Genomic DNA, 19,693 nt, shown 5'->3' with positions numbered 1-19,693 from the left:
ACAGATGCACTCCACAGCTGGCTGGTCCATGCTCCAATAGCGAGACCTAGAGACCTCGCAATAACATTTTGATTTATAGAAACACTGATAAGAACACGTGTTAAATTACATAGCTTACTATCGCATAATATTCCAGTGTCAATTGTTTTATCTATACAGTGAGCTTCTCTCATCGGTTGGCCGGCAGGCGCGCCCAGCTTATCTGCCTCCAGTTGACTCATCACTCCCCGCTCCGCACTTCGCTCACTTTATCCGTGCATGACACGAGAACAATTAAAATTAAGAAAATAATTAATAAAATTAGTAGGCCTAACTATGAATTAAGAAAATAAGCTCGTACTTTATGACAGGAGATGTTAGAAATGTTCTCCTCCTGCATCCACAAATTTCTATATATTTCCATATATAAAAATAGACGCGCGTGTTAGTATATTTCACCTTATAGCCACAACTATATATCGCAGACCACTGGTGTTTGTGTGTGGTAGTAGCCGAGTCTCCCATCGTGCACTGTTGTGGTTCTGTGTCGGTATACGTGGTAGTGTGGGAAATATGAGGGTTGAAATTATCGACTATATAAAAATAGACGTGTATGTTCGTATATTACACCTTGTAGCCACAAATACCCACCACAGACCACTCGTGCTTTTGTGAGGTAGTAGCATCGAGTCTCCCATCATACACTGTACCGGTAGTGGTTGTGTGTCGGTAGCTGTGGTGTTGTGGAGGATGTGGGGGTTGAAAGTCGCTGACTGCAATATAAAATAGATGTGTATGTTTGTATATGTCACCTTGCAGCCACAAATAGTAGTTGCCTCGAGTCTTCAATCCTACACTATGGTGGTTGCGTGTCCGCAGCTGTGGTGGTGTGGTAGATATGGGGGTTAAAATTGGCCGACTACATATAAAAATAGATGTGTGTGTCCGAATATTTCACTTTGGAGCCGCAAATACCCACCACAGACCACTCGTGCTTGTGCGTGGTAGTAGCATCGAGTCTCCCATCATGCACTATGATGATTGCGTGTCGGTAGCTGTGGTGGCGTGGGAGATGTGGGGGTTGGTAGTGGCCAACTATATAAAAAATTAGACGTCTGTGTCCGTATACTTCACCTTGCAGCCAAAACTATCCATCGCAGAAACACTGGTGTTTGTGTGTGGTAGTAGCCTCGAGTCTCCCATCTTGCACTATGGCGATTGTGTGTCGGTAATTGTGTTGGCGTAGGAGATGTGGGGGTTGAAAGTGCCCGACTATATATAAAAATAGACGCGTATGTCCGTATATTTCTCTTTGGAACCACAAATACCCACCGCAGACCGCTCATGTTTGTGTGTGGTAGTAGCCTCGATTCTCCCATCGTACGCTATAGTGGTTGCGTGTCTGTAGCTGTGTTGGTGTGGGAGATGTGGGGCTTGAAATTGGCTGATTTCGTCATTAAATGTATGGAAATGAGTGAGAATGTACTGAAAGGATTGGAGTGAGATGTACTCTAGAAGGCTGTGATGTGTACTCCTGGTTTTATATACCATCTTTGATTTATCTCGCAGGAGTATGGTGATCTCGTAACCATAACAGTTTGCTGCTTGAGTACATCTGTATTTTCTGTAATTCTTGAATATATAACAGCTACTTACTGAAACAGATCCTTAACAATGTCATTGAGGCAGTAATCCTAACAGGCAAAGAAAAAGGAAAATCGGTTTCATAACAAGAATTCCACTGATCTCAAATGATTTATAATTTTGTTTCAAACGATTACAATTTCCAGTGAGATTATCTTTAGCAGGGCCTCTCAGAGTGCATGCACCAGTGCATTGCACTGTGCACAGTGCAAAAGACGACTTCGCTTGGTTGACCAGAGTGCAGACCCCCACTCCTCGATTTGGAGCAATAGCGCTGTCTCTCTCTTTCCCCACGCCTGTCTCGATCCCTCCGCCTGTCTCCCTCTTCCTCACTTGCTCCGTAGCGCTCCAAATCCGAGCCGAGTCGAGCCGAGCTTAGCCGAGTATTCCAGAGACGAAGCGTTGGTCCGAGCCGAGCCGAGTGGGACCGATGCACTGTGCACAGGAACTCTGCGCCTCAGTTTGGACGCGTGAGATTTTGGGCGTTTGAGAGGCCCAGGCTTATAGTATGAAAAAAGGCTCAGGGTCAAACGTTCCACAATTGCGGAGTTAATTTGAAGGATTCGTGTTTCACACATGGTCAGCTCTACGTTGCTTTCTCACGTGTCGAACAAGCAGAAAATCTGTTTGTGCATGCGCCAAACAACAAGACGTAAAATGTAGTGTAGGAGGATGTATTTTTATGAAATTACTTAGAATGCAAGATGTTTATGTACCCCGAAAAGAGAATAAAAATAAAAGAAGGAACAGGAAAAGAGTGGTCTTTTAATGAATGTACAAAAATACCTAGCGAAGCGGGTTGTCTTCAGCTAGTTACTATAAAAATACACTTCGCCTTCCATACAGATACAAACCTTGTGGATAACCATAGCAAACATATCTATAGGTCCAGTTGCTTTTGAGAAAAGTGTATCTAACGAGGAACTTACTACCACGCGCTCTTACATTTTGCGAATTCTTTTCAACTCTTCCCACAAGTTTATATATTAGATCGTTTCATCGTTTGATTTAGCAGCACTGAGAAGAAAGATATCGTGGTTACTGAACGGGAGGAATGCACTGGTCCCTACGCTGGTTCCACACTCAAAATTAAGATGATCGATCTGTATCTGCTTTCTGGTTTGCATTAGCGGAACAATATTCCAAATTCATAAAGAAAGTAATACATTTAAGTTTGCCCTTTCCAACTTCCCATTTTTACGAGAATGTCTTCTCAACTACAGCAGGCAGTGAAATCCAAAGTAATAAGGAGACACCTAAGTCGCAAGCGTGATATACGTATTGCGGTGTAAACTAGATTAAATATCTATAACATTTCTGAGTAGTATCAATTGCACGTCGTACATTGGCAATACAGAGAATTTTGTGGTTGGTAATTAAGGTTAAGGTTAAGAATAGAAGGGAATTATCGTATTGGTGGAATCATTTGAGTATCTCTATAGTTGTTGTTATAGCTCTGATTCTTTTCAACTCTTCCCACAAGTTTATATATTAGATCGTTTCGTCGCTTGATTTAGCAGCACTGAGAAGAAAGATATCGTGGTTACTGAACGCGAGGAATGCACTGGTCCCTACGCTGATTCCACACTCAAAATTAAGATGATCGATCTGTTTCTGCTTTCTGGTTTGCATTAGCGGAACAAATTCATAAAGAAAGTAACACATTTAATTTTGCCCTATCCAACTTCCCATTTTTACGAGAATGTCTTCTCAACTACAGCAGGCAGTGAAATCCAAAGCAATAAGGATTAAAGGCCAGAGTCTAGGGAGGAATTTCCAGTTTGCGCGAGTCATAAGCTCGCATTGATTACGTCCCTGCCCTTTGTACACACCGCCCGTCACTACTACCGATTGAATGATTTAGTGAGGTCTTCGGACCGGTGCGCGGGATCTGCTTCGCGCAGTTTCCGATGTGTCTGGAATTCCAGTTTCGGTAACGCCGACATCTGGTTAGTTCTATGCCCGACCACCTTCGCCCATAGGAATTAACCTGGTACTCATTTTAGGTGAACCTCAGGACCATGAGACTAATCAGAAGTAGAAATTATTTCTAAAGTTTTCAGCTTTCTGACGGCGAAATGAACTCTCCTTCTGCGTGAACTAGCACACCTTTACTACCTCGGCTAGGCAACCCCGAATAAAATCAGTAACTAACTAAATATAAATTTAACATGTTCCTTTTAAATGAACCTTGATTTAAAAGTAATGAATATGCAAAACCTATCTATTACGAGAATTTTCACAGGTAGGGCCTAATGCATACTGCAATATTCCAATCTTATTCTCAAGCGCAGGGCCTATCCATTGGTAAAAGTTTCGTGAGGTGCTGGTACACTACCAGTTGGCACAGAAAACATAGCAAAAAGCAGAACACAGCTTTGTAGCCAGGAAGATTTCATAGTTGGTTCCAACAGTTGAAAACACTGCATCCTTTTTACCAAATGCATTAGTTCAACAACATCGCGTATGCTTTAGTTCCGACGAGCGGTTTTAAATAGGTACTTTGCGCGGCTGTGAGCTTGCAGTCGGGAGATAGTAGGTTCGAATCCCACTATCGGCAGCCCTGAAAATGGTTTTCCGTGGTTTCCCATTTTCACACCAGGCAAATGCTGGGGCTGTACCTTAATTAAGGCCACGGCCGCTTCCTTCCAACTCCTTCCTCCTTTCCTATCCCATCGTCGCCATAAGACCTATCTGTGTCGGTGCGACGTAAAGCCCCTAGCAAAAAAAAAAAAAAAAAGATAGGTACCAATTTTAATTTATTCTATGAGAAGAAGTTGTTCTTCAAATATTTTATTAATGGAAATAAATGACCGGGATGATTGTTTTCCAGTAAGTTAAATTTTCTTACTCTTTTGGTAACGTCTGCAAATTTCTTCCTTAGATTAGACACGGGAATCTTTTCTCTTGGATGAGGAGGAAAATAATCTGAACATTTGGATGGATAAGTGCTTTTTCCATAGAAACACTGGACATTGTCGTCATTAACCTTTCTAAGTAATCTGTTCGTCGACTGTTCGTTGTCATCTCGAGTATCTTCCACACTAAAAACATCACATTGAATCTCATTATTGTCACCTGTCACGACATCTAGAATGAGCAAAATGGCATCATCATATACAGTAAGATAATGTATCGAATTACTTTCCATTTTCACGGAAAAGCAGTAATTTGTAATAAATAACGTTTGGTTGGCTATGTATACTAACGGTAAGAAGGAAAATAGGAGACAAAAGTTCATACAATTAATATCTGCAGTGACAAAATTAAGGTCTTAAGAATAGAATACCTACCGACGGTCGTATTTTTATCTTATTCACGCGTGCAATCGCCTATTGCATCATCCTCTCTTTACAGAATCTGATAGAATGGATAGTTGCTAGCGATTAGGGCTTTCTACGAGCAAAAGCGAATACATGGCGGAAATTGGCACGCATCTGGTATTTGACCTACACTGTTCTAGTTGAGAGATCATGAGGCGTAAATTCTAGAAGTATCCTTCAGCTTAACTGATTACTCCTAGCCTAAATAGCTCAAATAATCCCAGGGCCACACGGATAACAGTTGATGAACAGCGGGTTGTGTATAAAGAAGGGAGCCTGAAACAAGTACGTGGAAGCAATCCCACACTCATCAGTTTTGAGGTGGGATACCAACAATAAGCGAAGCTTCATTCCTACACATGGAGTCAACATCTAATTCTTCTATCTTTCGTAGGATCTCTTCGGTCATGGAAAGCCCAGATTCCTCCCAGAAGGTCGTCAATGAGGTGAGTTGTCTGGATTGTGTGTGTAAGTTCGTTTTCTGCACAGCATGCCATCATATTCAACGTATAGTTTTAAAAGTCAAATTGCATGATCAACAGCTTGTTTCCATGTCAACTAACAATGGAATCCGCGCGGCAAGAATAATTATTGTCGTTACAGCATCACGTATTTTATTGTAATTAGTTCCTCGCCAGAACACCATTCATTCATGAACTCTCCAGTCTTCTTAGTCTTCTCATACATCCCATCACTGTTATCTTTATTGATAAATCCTAGGTCAGCACTCTAGAGGTAAAATATTCCTTCAAAATAATGCCAACGATCTTGTTCCAGCTTGTATATTCTTTGTTTCACACCATGTGATTGGGATTATCAGTCGAACAAAAGTAGCGGAATAGTTGCCAAAACCAATAATCCGTTTTTAATATTATTTTTTCTTTTACTGCTTGACATACATGTACATTTCTGTAACAATTATTCCTAAATTTCTAGTCAGAGAGAAAAGTGGAAGGGATCCAACCCTTCGAAAAATGAAGGTATCGGCCAAAGAAAGACTAGGGCCACGAAGGGCGTGAAAATTAAAGTCTCCGTTAGCCTCGGGGTCAGAAAATAACAAGAGTTGACCAACGGAGGTCGAATAGGATAGATGAAAGTGAGTAGACTGGCACAAGTAAATGGAAGCAATGCCAGCTAAGGGCCCCATAGTCGCCAACCCACACTCCCAAGTTCAGGGCCCCTGGGGCCCTTTTTACTCACCTCTTATGACTGGCAGGGGATACCATGGGTGTTATTCTACCCTCCCCCATCTACAAGGGGAGCTAGGATGAGAGCTCCTGAGGTTAACCCTCCTAGTAGCCTCTTACGACAGACAGGGGCGACCGGGCATAGAGTGCTAGCATTGTTGGTGCTTATGTGTGTGAGAGAGTATATTGACCTTGAGGGATAAAGGTGTTCATTTTCGGTCTATGTGGAGAATGTCAATTGTGTTGGTGTTCGTTGTCTAGTCAGTGGTTGCCAAATGCAAGTTCTGCGTTGTGCTTGAGTGCTGTGATGTTATACATTGGATATTCTGCCCTGGAGTCAATAATGCTGAAGATAATCGCATTCATTGCAGAGAAATCTCCAAAGAGGAAATTCGTTCACCTTGAACACATACAGTAAAACAGGTGTATTTAGGTGATAACTCCAAGAGATTTGTAATCGTGGAGTTCTTTCCTCACTCATAAAGAATCAGAAATTATAGCCTCGAAATCAGTGGGGCTACTTATAAATTATTGCTTAGATGATAGTACAGTATACGCAATGTTCACCGCTCTTAATACAAAACAATAGTGAATCTTTCCGTCTCATCATTAATGTTAACCTATGTTTTAGGAGCAGTACGAAATGTGCTGTCTCCTGTTTCTTTCCCAAACCGGGCTGAATAGCTGAAATGGCGGAGTGCTGACCTTCTGAGTTAACGTTTCTGGGTTTCGTCACGGTTTAATTGAGTGGTACTGGAATGTGCTCAAATACGCCAGACTCGTGTCGGTAGATTTACTGGCACATAAACGAACTCCTGCGGGACAAAAGTTTGGCATCTCGGCAACTCAGAAAACTGTAAAAGTAGTTAGTATGAGGTTATTATTATTATTATTATTATTATTATTATTATTATTATTATTATTATTATTATTATTATTATTATTATTATTCAAGAACTGTAATAGCTACTCTTAGAACATTTACCTAATGTATTCCGGCATCTTTCATGAACACTCTGTGAAACTGTCACTCACTCACCACCAGTTTGCATGCACTTGCGCCCACGACAGAACGCTGTATTCCGACCTCGTTAAATGTCTTGCTGCGGTTCCGCAGAACAGCACGAACAATTTCTTTCACTTCCTCGCGTCAGTCAAACTGCGACCAGGGCCCGGGGCGAAAGTAAATTGCGGGGCCAATGATGTAGGTGAGAATGCTTCATATCAATGCCTGTGATTGTCCATAACGTAAATACTTCAAAATGGCAAAGTGTTTAATATTAATAATAATAATAATAATAATAATAATAATAATAATAATAATAATAATAATAATAATAATGAAATGGCGTATGGCTTTTAGTGCTGGAGTGTCCGAGGACATGTTCGGCTCGCCAGGTGCAGGTCTTTTGATTTGACACCTGTAGGCGACCTGCGCGTCCTGATGAAGATGAAATGATGATGAAGAAGACACATACACCCAGCCCTTGTGCCAGCGAAATTAACCAATGATGGTTAAAATTCCCGACCCTACCGGGAATCGAACCCGGGACCCCTGTGGCCAAAGGCCAGCACGCTAACCATTTAGCCATGGGGCTGGACATAATAATAATAATAATAATAATAATAATAATAATAATAATAATAATAATAATAATAATAATACAATCGCCTTCATAATATTTAGTCTGTACAGTACAGTACTTTATATGTGTTAAACACCTTTAACCACCTTTCGTATGGTAAAAAAATATTTCTAGTTATAACACAATCCAAACTTTATATAGAAGCACACTGTCTGCATTTTTCATTGAAAGGAAAACAGTTAAATTGAATAACAATTCATTCAAGTTGACAGTTACTAACACTAATAGGCTTTATTCTGTAAAGGATGTCTAAGACATTGATTAAATTATTACCATTATCACTGTTATTATTATTATTATTATTATTATTATTATTATTATTATTATTATTATTATTATTATTATTATTATTATTATTATACTGTTGATTTGACCGAAGATAGCGTACATTCCTCTTGTTTTTTGTCAAGCAAAATCCTGCATCAGTTCTTCTGCAACCTTATTATTACACTGTTAGTAAAAGTCAGTCCATTCAAGTCGGTCTTGCCTCGCAGATACCATTTTTGTAATATTGTATTGCTTTACGCTTTGAGTATCTGTGTTTCCCATATGCGACTGTAACAGGAATGTTGTGGAGAACGTGGTAGGAAATTGTCATAGGAAAAGAGTCATATGAGGGCTTCAAGAAAGGGTTTGCAGTGCCGTTTTCACTTCACTGGAACGACGTACCTGAATAATTGTAGCTCAGATAAAAGGTCTTCGCTCTCTACATTTAAGGAATCGCCATCTTGAAGTGCTGCATACGACTTTCCACAGTTTTCCTCTTAACTCATCTGTCATAAGGTGCAATTTACTAATGTAAAACAGAAAATCAAATCGTACTGGATATTCTCCAAGTTCTTCAAACATCACACTAATCGCTCTTAAAGCCAAATCAAGAATCGACAGGAAATAACGCGTATTTAAGTTATATTCGGCTACATTTGTCTTGCTGATTACGATTTGGAATACTCCGGCTTATCATTGTTATTTTCATTGTCACGTTCGTAAAAAGAATATCTAGGCTTAACATGTCATTTCACTCGATGAAATGAAATGAAATGTCGTATGGCTTTTAGTGCCGGGATATCCCAGGACGGGTTCGGCTCGCCAAGTGCAGGTCTTTCTATTTGACTCCCGTAGGCGACCTGCGCGTCGTGATGAGGATGAAATTATGATGAAGTGATGATGATGATGATGATGATGATGATGATGATGATGATGATGATGATGATGATTGTTGTTGTTTAAAGGGACCTAACAGCTAGGTCACAGGCTCCTAATGATACGAGGTGCAAATGAAATGTAACGATAATTAAAACTTCAAAATGTATCCACTGAATAGAATCTAAAACGAATGATGATACATCCAAAACGATCAGCGGATCCGATTCACAATGCTTTATATTTTGGGATGATGCTTGTTGTCCAAAGGGGTCCGAAATCCAGGTCACCGGCCCCTCACAATAGTACTAATCACTGGTAAAGGAGAACCATAATGTTCCTCTCATATCAATATTAATTACCGATGGTGCTCCTCACACAAGGGTACTACTCACAAGCAACGCAGACCCATGAGATTCCTCACGTAAGGGTACTACTCACAAACAACGTAGGCCCATGGTGCGACTCACATGGAGGTACTAATCACAGGTCGCGTATACTCATGATGTTGCTCCTCACATAGTGGTACTTACCACAGGCTGAAGAAAGTTTAAACAAATAATAAAAAATATAGGTATGATATCTGCGAGGTGAGTACATCTGACCGAGCAAGTGGCCGTGCGATTAGAATTGCGCGGCTGTGAGCTTGAAATCGGGAGATCGTTGCTCCGAACCCCACTTTCGGCAGCCCTGAAAATGGTTTTACGTGGTTTCCCATTTTCACACCTTAAATAAGGCCACGGCCGCTTCCTTTCCACTGTCAACCCTTTCCTATCCCATCGTCACCATAAGACCTATCTTTGTCGGTGCGACATGAAGCAAATTGCAATATATCTGATCAGGAGAGGTAATTCTTGTTTGATAGAATACTGGCCACGATTGTCCACCAAATGACAGAGCTGTGTATTTTTTGGCAAGATATGAGAGTCGATGGTGCTGATGCGCTTGAGGAAGAATTTATCTGAGAGTAGCTGTCTTCGGATATGAAATGACATTTCTGCAGCCTCTAACAGAAGAGCATTAGTGGGGTTTGATTTCATAGCTCCCAAACAAATTGGCGAACAACGGTACTGAAGTGTATCCAGTTTGTGATTGTGCTTCTTGTTACCAGAATGGTAGAATATGCTGCCATAATCTATTTTTTTAGCATTATAGAACGATACAGTGTACGAGAAGTGGAAGGATGAGCGTCCATCATGTTCATATTTAGAGACGAAGTATGTTGACGAATTGTACTGCTTTAGTAATCAAATCTGTTCTATGGGCTGCACAAGACAGACAATAATTATAAATTAAACCAAGAATTTCCCCACAGACTTCACTAAAAATTAAAATCTTCACGCTTCTTGCTGTACACTGGTTATTTTATTCCTCTTGCGAGTAAATATCATCGCTGTAGATTTGTTCGTGGGAAGATCCAATACGTTTTCTAGAAGCCACTGCTGCATTCGATTGAAGACTGTCCATAGGTGAAACTCAGTGTCTCCTACTGTACACAGTTCAAAAAAATTAGGGGAACATATTTTTGAACGGATGCCGCGATGCTCCACAAAACAATACCTCACACTCAGGTATATTACCAACTAAACCTTTATTCTTTAACGTTGAAGTATACAAACGAACATCGATGGATTCGCTTTCATTTTCAGAACACAGACGGAAATGTCCAAATAGGGGCGAAAACAAAGTGATAACAGCCCTCCAGGGTGGATTTTTATCAGAGTTGGAGAGCTTCAGTATGGTGTATGTCCTCCATGAGCATTTATTATTGGCACCTACGTGGCATGCTCCGTATAAGTCGACGGAGGTCACGTTGCGGTATCAGGTCCCATTCTTCAATGAGAGCCTGTTCGAGGTCTTGGAGAGTCTGTGGTGGAACAGGACGCCCCCGAACACTTCTGTCAAGCCTATCCCACACATGCTCGATGGGATTAAGGTCGTGACTCACTGCTGGCCATTCCATCTCTTGAATGACCAGTTCTCGCAATACAGCTCTGGTGACGCGCGCTACATGAGTGCGAAATGTAAATTTAAAAAATTTAAAAACCTAGCAGAAACCTGTTTGGCATTGCATTACACATTTGTTTCTCCCCGGCCATGTCCCAGTCTGTTATAACACTGTTCACTTGGACTTGAATGTCCTCTGTAAAATTCGCTGCTGAGCTTCGGGGAAGGGTGGGGAAGTGTTGTGTATGCTAAACGGAAACAGAGATAATGCTCCGCGCGAATGCACACGTTTTTCGTTCGACTCGCGCAGAAAATTGTCCTTGTCTCTTGTAGACAATATCCACAGGTTTATTCAGCAGCCGTAATTGCACACACACAGTACAAGAATGCACAATAATTAAGGCATACTTGTCAGTCAAGAAATGCACCCGATCATTTCGTTCGCTGCCGCCACACGAGTACATTCCTTTACTCACAACATTGTAAAAGGAATGAAATACTGAACGAAAGAAGCAATACGCCGAATGGTTTCATCACAGTAAATCTTCAACATTTATTCTTCTTCTTATTCTATCTTCACATTACAAGAAAATTCCACGGGAGATAAAACAGGCCGAGTGCGGAGGCCATTTAACTGGCTCACCACGGCCTACCCATCTCCCTAAGTGTTGCGTGACACGGCGAAGGAAATGCGGTGGAAGACCATTACGACACAGCCACATTCGCAGCCTAATACTCAGAAGAACATCTTCCAATAATCCAGGCAGTGATTCTACCGAGTAAATAGTCACCAACAATCCCGGCGCAAATACTGACACGTAAACCAATGCTGAAATGTGCGCACTTCTGTCACATGAGGGATTTATACCGCCCTCCTTCACGCAGTGGCCTGACAATGGTCACGAAGGTTGAGTGATGAGGTTGGCGGCGATTAGGGTGCCGGGTGTCATAAACCAGTGCGGCGTCTCTTCCGTTGCCATTTGCTGCACCAGTCTAACTCAAGCTAACACGGAAGTGGACGTACTGAGTGGTGTGTGTAGAGTAATTGGTTGGTGTGGAACAATACCAAGCAGCGATAAGGAGGTGGCAATGGCGAATGAAGATGAAAACGTCTGAGAAAAGGCAATACAAGAGTGATTTATGGAAGATAGGAGTGATGGTGCTGTTGGCTGTGGTGGTAACGACGCTGTTAGTTATTGGGGGCGTGGAACTTAACCTTGGTCCGAATGCTAGCGGCAATATGAGCTGGGACGATATGGAGGCTATTAAAGGAATAGTGAGAGAGGTGGTGAAGGATGTTTGTACAACAGACAAACTAAAGGAGATGTTAGAGAACCAGTCAAAGAAATTTGAAGAGTTGGAGAGATGGTTAAAGGAGAAAATAGGAGAGGTAGCAGCAAAGACGGGAAGTAATGAAGCAGATATCGTGAAACTCAAAGGGAAAATAAAAATCTGGAAGAGGAGAAAAGGAGTTGACGAAATTGAAGAAAGTAGAGGCGAACTGTAGTCAGGAACGTTTGAAGAAATGTATATTCACATATGGAGTGAAGGAAGATGTAAAAGAGGCTAAAATAGATCTCATATATGAGGTGGTCGAATTAATTCAGAATAAGATGAAGATCAACTAGCGAAGTGGATATTGACGATGTTGAAAGGGCCGGAAAAGTGAGAGGGAATAGGCCAATCAGAGTTTCTATCAACTTTGATGGCGGAAATCATCGTGAGGGATGCGGACAATTTGCAAGGCGAAAAAACATGGGGGAGAAGAGATATGGGGAGTGAATGCAGTAAGTGCATAAATACTTTAATGAGACATCTAGGGAGGGCAAGACACCAAGGTCTTAGAGCACATATCAGGGGCCAACAGTTGATAGTTTCTAACGGAAAGTGGTTGAGACGCTGGCCAGTGGCAAAGTTGCAGATGATCGATGACAAGCTAAAGCGAGAAGAAATCGTGGAATCAAGTCAAGACGACAGGCAGGCGGCAGAGGAAGCAGCGTGGGACAACGAAGCAAGTAAGAAACGCACGCCAGGGGTCAGTGTACCGAGCAGTCCTACGAGCAGTTCAGGAGCAGAAGTGGGGAGTCAGCAAGTGCTGACAGAAGATGACTCACAAGAACCCGAAAGCTCAAACGTAAATAGGAAAGTGCATAATAAAGAACAAGGAGCATATGAGGAAATAAGAGGGCGAGACGCCTTGAATAAAGGGAGAAGTTTGAGTCTAAAAGACGTATGGGGGAAGAAAAATAAAGGTGCGCTGCAAAGTACAAAAAAGAAAGTATTGGCAATAGAAGAGAATAGGACCATATTGTAACTGTTCGTCCTTAAGCTTCTCACTTGAGGAGACGAAAGTTATTACCTTGGGACACATGAATATCAAATAAACTATATGTGGCTTGCCCGCAAATTGCCACGCAAATAGAAACAATTAACATTCCATGGTTTCCCATTTCTCTATGTGATGTTTGGGCGCCAGGGTTACAGTTTTAAACAAAACTGTAAACCAAAATTTATATTTACTAGTATAGAGCATACTTAGCATACTTAAATCACAGGAGTATGATTTTAAATAATTAACCATTAAGTATCGCTTAAGAAAGAAAATTAACGCAATATAAAATACAAATGAATTTATTATACAAAAATAATGAGATGAATGGGAAAAGTTCCTTAAAGCTTGTAGGGATTTAGAATCTACGTTATTCAAATTACTATTGCTTGCTTTATCTAATTGAAGCTCAGCAATTGCAGTTTCCGTTGAAGTCATCTGGTTTCCGTGGTTACTCGTTCTCTTCTTCTCGATGTAGAATTGGCTCCATGGACATCCTTCCTTCTCTGATGTGGTACGGGCTATCTGGAGTAACACTCCCTAATTGCCTAGTCTTTAAATTAGACATTGGCCCTATACTTGTAAAAACTGATCAGCGTTGATCGTATGAGGAGAAAATTCAGTGATATGAATTTTTCCATGTTAGTAGAAATCTCAATCCAACTGAGCCATACATTTTATACGGTACAGACTTGTACCAAATTCCATGGACTGGAACCAAACATAGTTCTTCGTCCAGAAGATTTACTGAATATAACACAAGCCGTAAGCTTGTTTCGTCTCACGCAGATCCGATAACATTACCGCAGCTGAGTACTGTGTCGAAGCGACAACACACTGTACAAAAATAACTATGTCTCGGAGAGACCACACACTGTCTCAAAATCAATAACGTCGTTCTAAGTAGATGTTCACAGTAGAAGTAGCGATGTGAGTGAGTATCCGTGACTTCGCGTCCGTAACTCCGTATTGTATATCGAGGGTTGCTCCGCACTTGATAATATACCCGGGCTCTCCCCATTCTTGATAGCAGCTCAATCTCAGATCTCATATATAACGAAGCATCTGATTCGTAGATCGCATTATCATCTCCCTCTTCTTTCTTCTTGACAAGACCAGTAGGCGTGGCGATGATGTAGTCTGCAAGCCTAGCCTCGCGCGCGGATCGCTGTTTACTGCCTTGGCTCATGAGTTTAACCCAATGACTCATGTAATTTTCCCCCGCTATAAGAATAGCCTTTTTCGTATACACAAACATGAGATGAAATGACAACAACTATGTCTCAACATATTGACCATATTTACAGTACATAATGAATTCCTATCTATAATATGAATAATAAGTTAAATAATAAATGATGTTATAATATATACATTATGATTCCTTGTTTACAAATGATTGACGTAGAAGAAATATGTTATTACGAATAATTGCCGAGGGCGGATAAACTTGATATCGAGTGATATCGCGTAAAATGGTAGTATATTAAATTAGTCTGGCTGGAGAAGCCTGGACGGTTACAATATTAACGAGAAGTAAAAATAATGGAGGAAATGGGGAAGGACGGGAAGGTAAGTCATAGCTAGATTGGAAGATAGGGTATGTAAATATTGAAGGGTTATTAAATAAGCTAGGTAATGAAGTAGTTTTATAAACGGTGGAAGGCTTTGACACTGCGGTGCTCCTAGAAACGTGGCTTGAATTTTGCATATTGTCACCCCCAGAACTCTGCTTACTCGAATGAAAATTTTTATGAGGAATTATTACTAGAAACAAGTATCATAAGAGGGAAATTTGATGAAGATGGAATGCTGTTATTTGGGGACTGGAATGCTAGAATAGGAGAACTGTGCCCTGTTAACAGCAAAGCAGACGAGATGATGATGAGGGTAGGAAGGCGAAGTGCGGATAAATACAGGAATGGTTATGGAGCAAAACTGTTGGAGCTATGTGCCGCAGGCAAATTTTATATTTTGAATGGATGGTAGGAAGGAGATAGTGGGGAGGGGGGTAAGCTGACATTCATTGCGGGACAGGGTGGGAGTGTGGTTGATTTAGTATTGTGTTCAGAAGACATGTTAGAGAAAATCAAAAAGATAGAGGTCGGCGACTGTGCGGAATCCCATCACGCACCAGTATGAGTGATGATAGAAAGATGTGAGGGAGAAATAGAGGAGGTCCACTTAGAAGGGCATCAGTTATACTAAATACAGATGGATGTAAAAGACAAAACAGGAACTAAACGCCCTTTTAGGAAAGGAGCTGGATTTAATTAGGTGTGGGTGGCGAAGGCCTTAAGAGAAGGTAATATTGATAGGGCGTTAGAACTAATCGAATACCCAATTAAAAGGGTAGCACAGGCGAATAGAGTACCGAGAAAGTTGAAGAAGAATGAAGAGGGTTGGTACAACAAGGAATGTAAAGAAAAAGAGAATTAGTGATGGAGGCGTTAAAAGAACGTTGGAAGAAGGGAGGGAGTGAAAAAAGAATAGCGTTTTGTATCCTAAGAAAAGAGTACAAATTGAAAATTGCAGAGAGGAAGAAAATCTTGATGAAAGAGCAAGCCGAGCAAATAGATATGGAGTGCAAGATGAATCAATTGGAGAGGGTTTGGGACAGAATAAATAAAATTAATAAGGGAGGGAAAAAGGCTGGCAAACCGAATATAGCTGACGACCAATGGCTTGACTATTTCCGGGATCTAGTGGTATTAGGGGGTGAAAACAAATGGAGTCAGGGGAAAATGGAATTGACATTTGGGAGAATTTTAGAAGTTCAAATTCAGAAACTTGATAAAGAGTTTTCAAGGGATGAAGTAATAAGGGTGATGAGTAATCTTAACAGTAAGTCACGGGAGGATGTAATGCTATTAACAACGTTTTTGGAAGGGAAGAGGCAAACACTAACAGATGATAGAGGGTATAGTTAAACTTTTAACAGAATCTTCGAGGGGGTAAGTACCCAGAGAGTGGGAAGTTGAGGTAATATGCCAAATTTATAAAATGAAAGGTAGTAGACATTTACCAGAGAACTAAAGAGGAATACCACTATTGAACTCGCAGAGTAAGGTGTACACAGGAGTATTGGCGGACAAGTTAAGTGTCTGGGCAGAGAGACAGTCGATATTGTCAATTTTTCGAGGGGTGTTCAGAAGAGGACGAAGAATAATAGACAATATAATTACTGTAAAGATCAAAGAAAAATACCTGGACAGGAAAGGGAGTAAAGTGTACTTAGCGGCAGTAGATTTTGAGAAAGCGTTTGACAAGGTAAGTAGAAGTGAATTAATCGAAAAATTAGGGAAGGCGAAGGTGTCAGGGAATATTATCAAAGTGATTCAGGCGTTATATGAGAAGATATATTGTCGTATTAGACTGGAGAAAAATCAGACGAGGAGTCAAATAGAATGTAAAGTTGGGCTTAAGCAGGGCTGTAAGTTATCGCCCATATTATTTCTTCTGTTCATTAACGACATCCTTCAGGGTTACGGAGGAAATAAATGGACTGTGCTGGCGGTAAATGGCTTGGAGATACCAGGTTTAATATTTGGCGATGATGTGATCCTTCTAGCCCTAACAGGGGAGGCTTACAGAAAAGTCTCAACATGGTTGAAGAATTCGCAAGGAAGTGCTCCCTGAAAATTAATGGAAACAAGTTGAAGGTGATGGTAGTAAGAACAACAAGAATAGGAGGAATGAAATGATATGGGCGGTCCGGGGAGAGAAGATTGAAGAAGTAAGCAAACTGGAATATTTGGGAGTAATTATAAACAGGATAGGAGGCTGGGAGGACCAAATTAAGAGGGCGAAATGGAAGGGGACTGCAGTTTTTCGGTGGTCAACATCCTAGAATCAAAATTCACTAGTATCAATTATAGTTTGCAAAGATTAGTGCTACAGACGTTGGTGCTGGGCAGAGTACCGTATGGGGTGGAAGTATGGGGCTTAGAGGACAAATAGACATGTTAAGGCAGATTATATGTAGATTTAGTTAAACAATAATGCAACTACCGCAGTGCACGGCAAATGCCGGTGCGTTACTAATGTGCAGGGAGTTTATTGAAGCAGACTGCGTTAAAATGTTACTGAACTATTGGAAGAGACTAAAAAGGGGAGAAGGGGGTTTGGTTTTTCAAGCAGTGTAACAACAACAGTTGAAACATATGTATACGGGGTGTTGGCTTACAAAAATCAAAAGGTATTTGGATAGGATCGGTATGGGGGATATTTGGAAGATAGTTTGGAACGGAAAGGGGAATAGCAGACAGAGAGATATAATAGGGAGGGTAAAGGACATCTAAAGGCAGCGTCTGATAGAAGAAGTGAGGGAAAAAGATTCTCTTAGTCTTTACAATAGAATCACGAAAGTTGAAAGAATAAACCTTACCAACGTAAATAGAGCAGAGAGGAGAGGTATGTTATGGTGGTTTACGGGACTGTACAGAAATAAGGGATGGACTAGAAGTGCAGGTAATTTACGGTGTTTACTGTGTGAGAATGTGTTCAATGCCCTTCACTTGGTGAATTAATGTATAGCTTTAAATAAAGTGAGATATAAGTTATTGAGTCCTAGGGAGCAAACTCTACTTAAGCAGTGAGACGAACGGAAAATCATAAAATGGGTGGCGAATGAATGGGCCAGGACTGGAAATTTAAACAAATACGTAATATAGGTCAGGGGCATAATTGCCCACACTACATGGCCTTAAGAATAAACGAGAAAAGGTTGCACATAACCGGCCATTAACAAAAGGCAAGGAGGCGTAACTCCAACACTCCTTATAGAAATTACTAAAAACCTAAGTGGGCTTACGGTCCAAACGTACAGAGGTTAATCCCATACTACAATAGGGTGACTAAAGGAGGAACCTTTAAAGCCGAGACGAGATTTACAAAATTTAGAATTTGAAAACTTTTGTCACCCAATTGCAAGGTTGAATGGGAGACGGCAGAGGGTCACCACTCTTCTTTTCCTTACATTACATATTTCCCGGTAGGGAATAGAAACAGAGTCCACAGACTTCGCCTAAAATCCTACATTTAAACCACCAGTTTACAAAATTACATTAAAAACCCGTTAATACCTTCCTCTCAAACTACCCACAGGCGCTATCACATGTTGAGGAAAATTCTGCCATTACCTTGTATCGCTGGATATTCTTAAAGCAGGCCGCGCCCATGCCCCCTAGGCCTCCGTCAAGTTACAACCCCAAGCACTGGAGCAATTCAGACAAGACGGCCCTAAATTGCTCTGTTTGTGTAGTTCTGTAAGGGGAAGCTTCCCAATTAAATTGAACCACACTTTGCTGATAGGCTGGATTCCTGTACACAACCCCGGTTTTGATTGGCTAGAGAACATATTTACAAGCATCTGATATTTAGATTACGGTAGAGGAGGAACCAGCTGAAGTGTTAACAACTTCGGTACACTAAAAATAGTCTTCAGAAAAAGGTTACCAGTAACAAAAAGGAAATCTCCTAAGTTCTAGGTTTGTTTATGGTGCGTGAGAGTGAGATAGCAAATGGATGTTAGAGCCATCTAATTGTAGAAGACGTAATTCTTTGGAAGTTTACAAGTTCAAGTCCGTTGGCACAGATGGCCGTAGAGAAAGCGCGCAGTTTAAATAGCCGGAGAACCGCTCGTATTATTATTATTATTATTATTATTATTATTATTATTATTATTATCATCATCATCATCTTCATACACTTCATACACACTAAACACATCACACAACCATCCACCACAAAAACACGTAATACTGATGACGTCCTACCACACAGGGTTGGCGTCAGGAAGGATATTCAGCCGTAAAACTACACCTAACTACGATACGGGCTATCTAACGAATTTAGTAACAGGACAGGAATATTAATAGCAATAATAATGTTACTTTCCCCTTTGGGCGGGGCCGGTAGAATGCACACACGGTATCTCTAGCCTGTCGTAAAAGGAGACTAAAAGGGGTTCCAGAGGCTTTCAGTTTTGTAGCATTTTTGAGCCTGACGTTGCTTCCAGTTATTTGTGTCAGGCTACTCGCTTTCATAATTCTTATCCGACCTCACTTGATCAACTGTTGTTCTTTTTCTGTTCCGACGGTATTAGGTTTCCGAGGCCTGGGGAGTCTTTCATTTTCAAGCCCTTTATGGTGCTTGTATTTCTTTGGACAATACATTCATTCTAAGCATTGTTGGAACTTTTCAAATTTTGCTTAGAATGGTTGTCCAGTTATACTTCCCCTTGAGTCAATAGAAACTTGATAAACTGGATTCCACCGGGCGAGTTGGCCGTGCGCGTAGAGGCGCGCGGCTGTGAGCTTGCATCCGGGAGATAGTAGGTTCGAATCCCGCTATCGGCAGCCCTGAAGATGGTTTTCCGTGGTTTCCCATTTTCACACCAGGCAAATGCTGGGGCTGTACATTAATTAAGGCCACGGCCGCTTCCTTTCAACTCCTAGGCCTTTCCTATCCCATCGTCGCCATAAGACCTATCTG

The 19,693-nt window shown here is 41.1% G+C and overlaps 1 protein-coding gene across 2 annotated transcripts in view; it reads left to right on the top strand.

Annotated features, from left to right (window-relative positions):
- LOC136867067 (organic cation transporter protein) overlaps positions 1 to 19,693 on the top strand; it is a 160,992-nt gene that overhangs the window by 32,087 nt on the left and 109,212 nt on the right. The window contains exon 2 of one of the 2 annotated variants that reach the window (XM_067144174.2): positions 5,341 to 5,392. The exons of the other annotated variant lie outside the window; for it this stretch is intronic. Coding sequence (XP_067000275.2) covers positions 5,354 to 5,392 — 39 coding nt within the window. The 5' untranslated portion in view covers positions 5,341 to 5,353. The remainder of the gene's footprint in view (positions 1 to 5,340; positions 5,393 to 19,693) is intronic. 2 annotated transcript variants of the gene reach the window in all.

Source organism: Anabrus simplex, chromosome 1, assembly GCF_040414725.1.
Source record: "Anabrus simplex isolate iqAnaSimp1 chromosome 1, ASM4041472v1, whole genome shotgun sequence".
Lineage (NCBI taxonomy): Eukaryota > Metazoa > Arthropoda > Insecta > Orthoptera > Tettigoniidae > Anabrus > Anabrus simplex.
The sequence above is the reverse complement of the archived record's forward strand: the minus strand, read 5'-3'. Positions and strand labels throughout refer to the sequence as shown.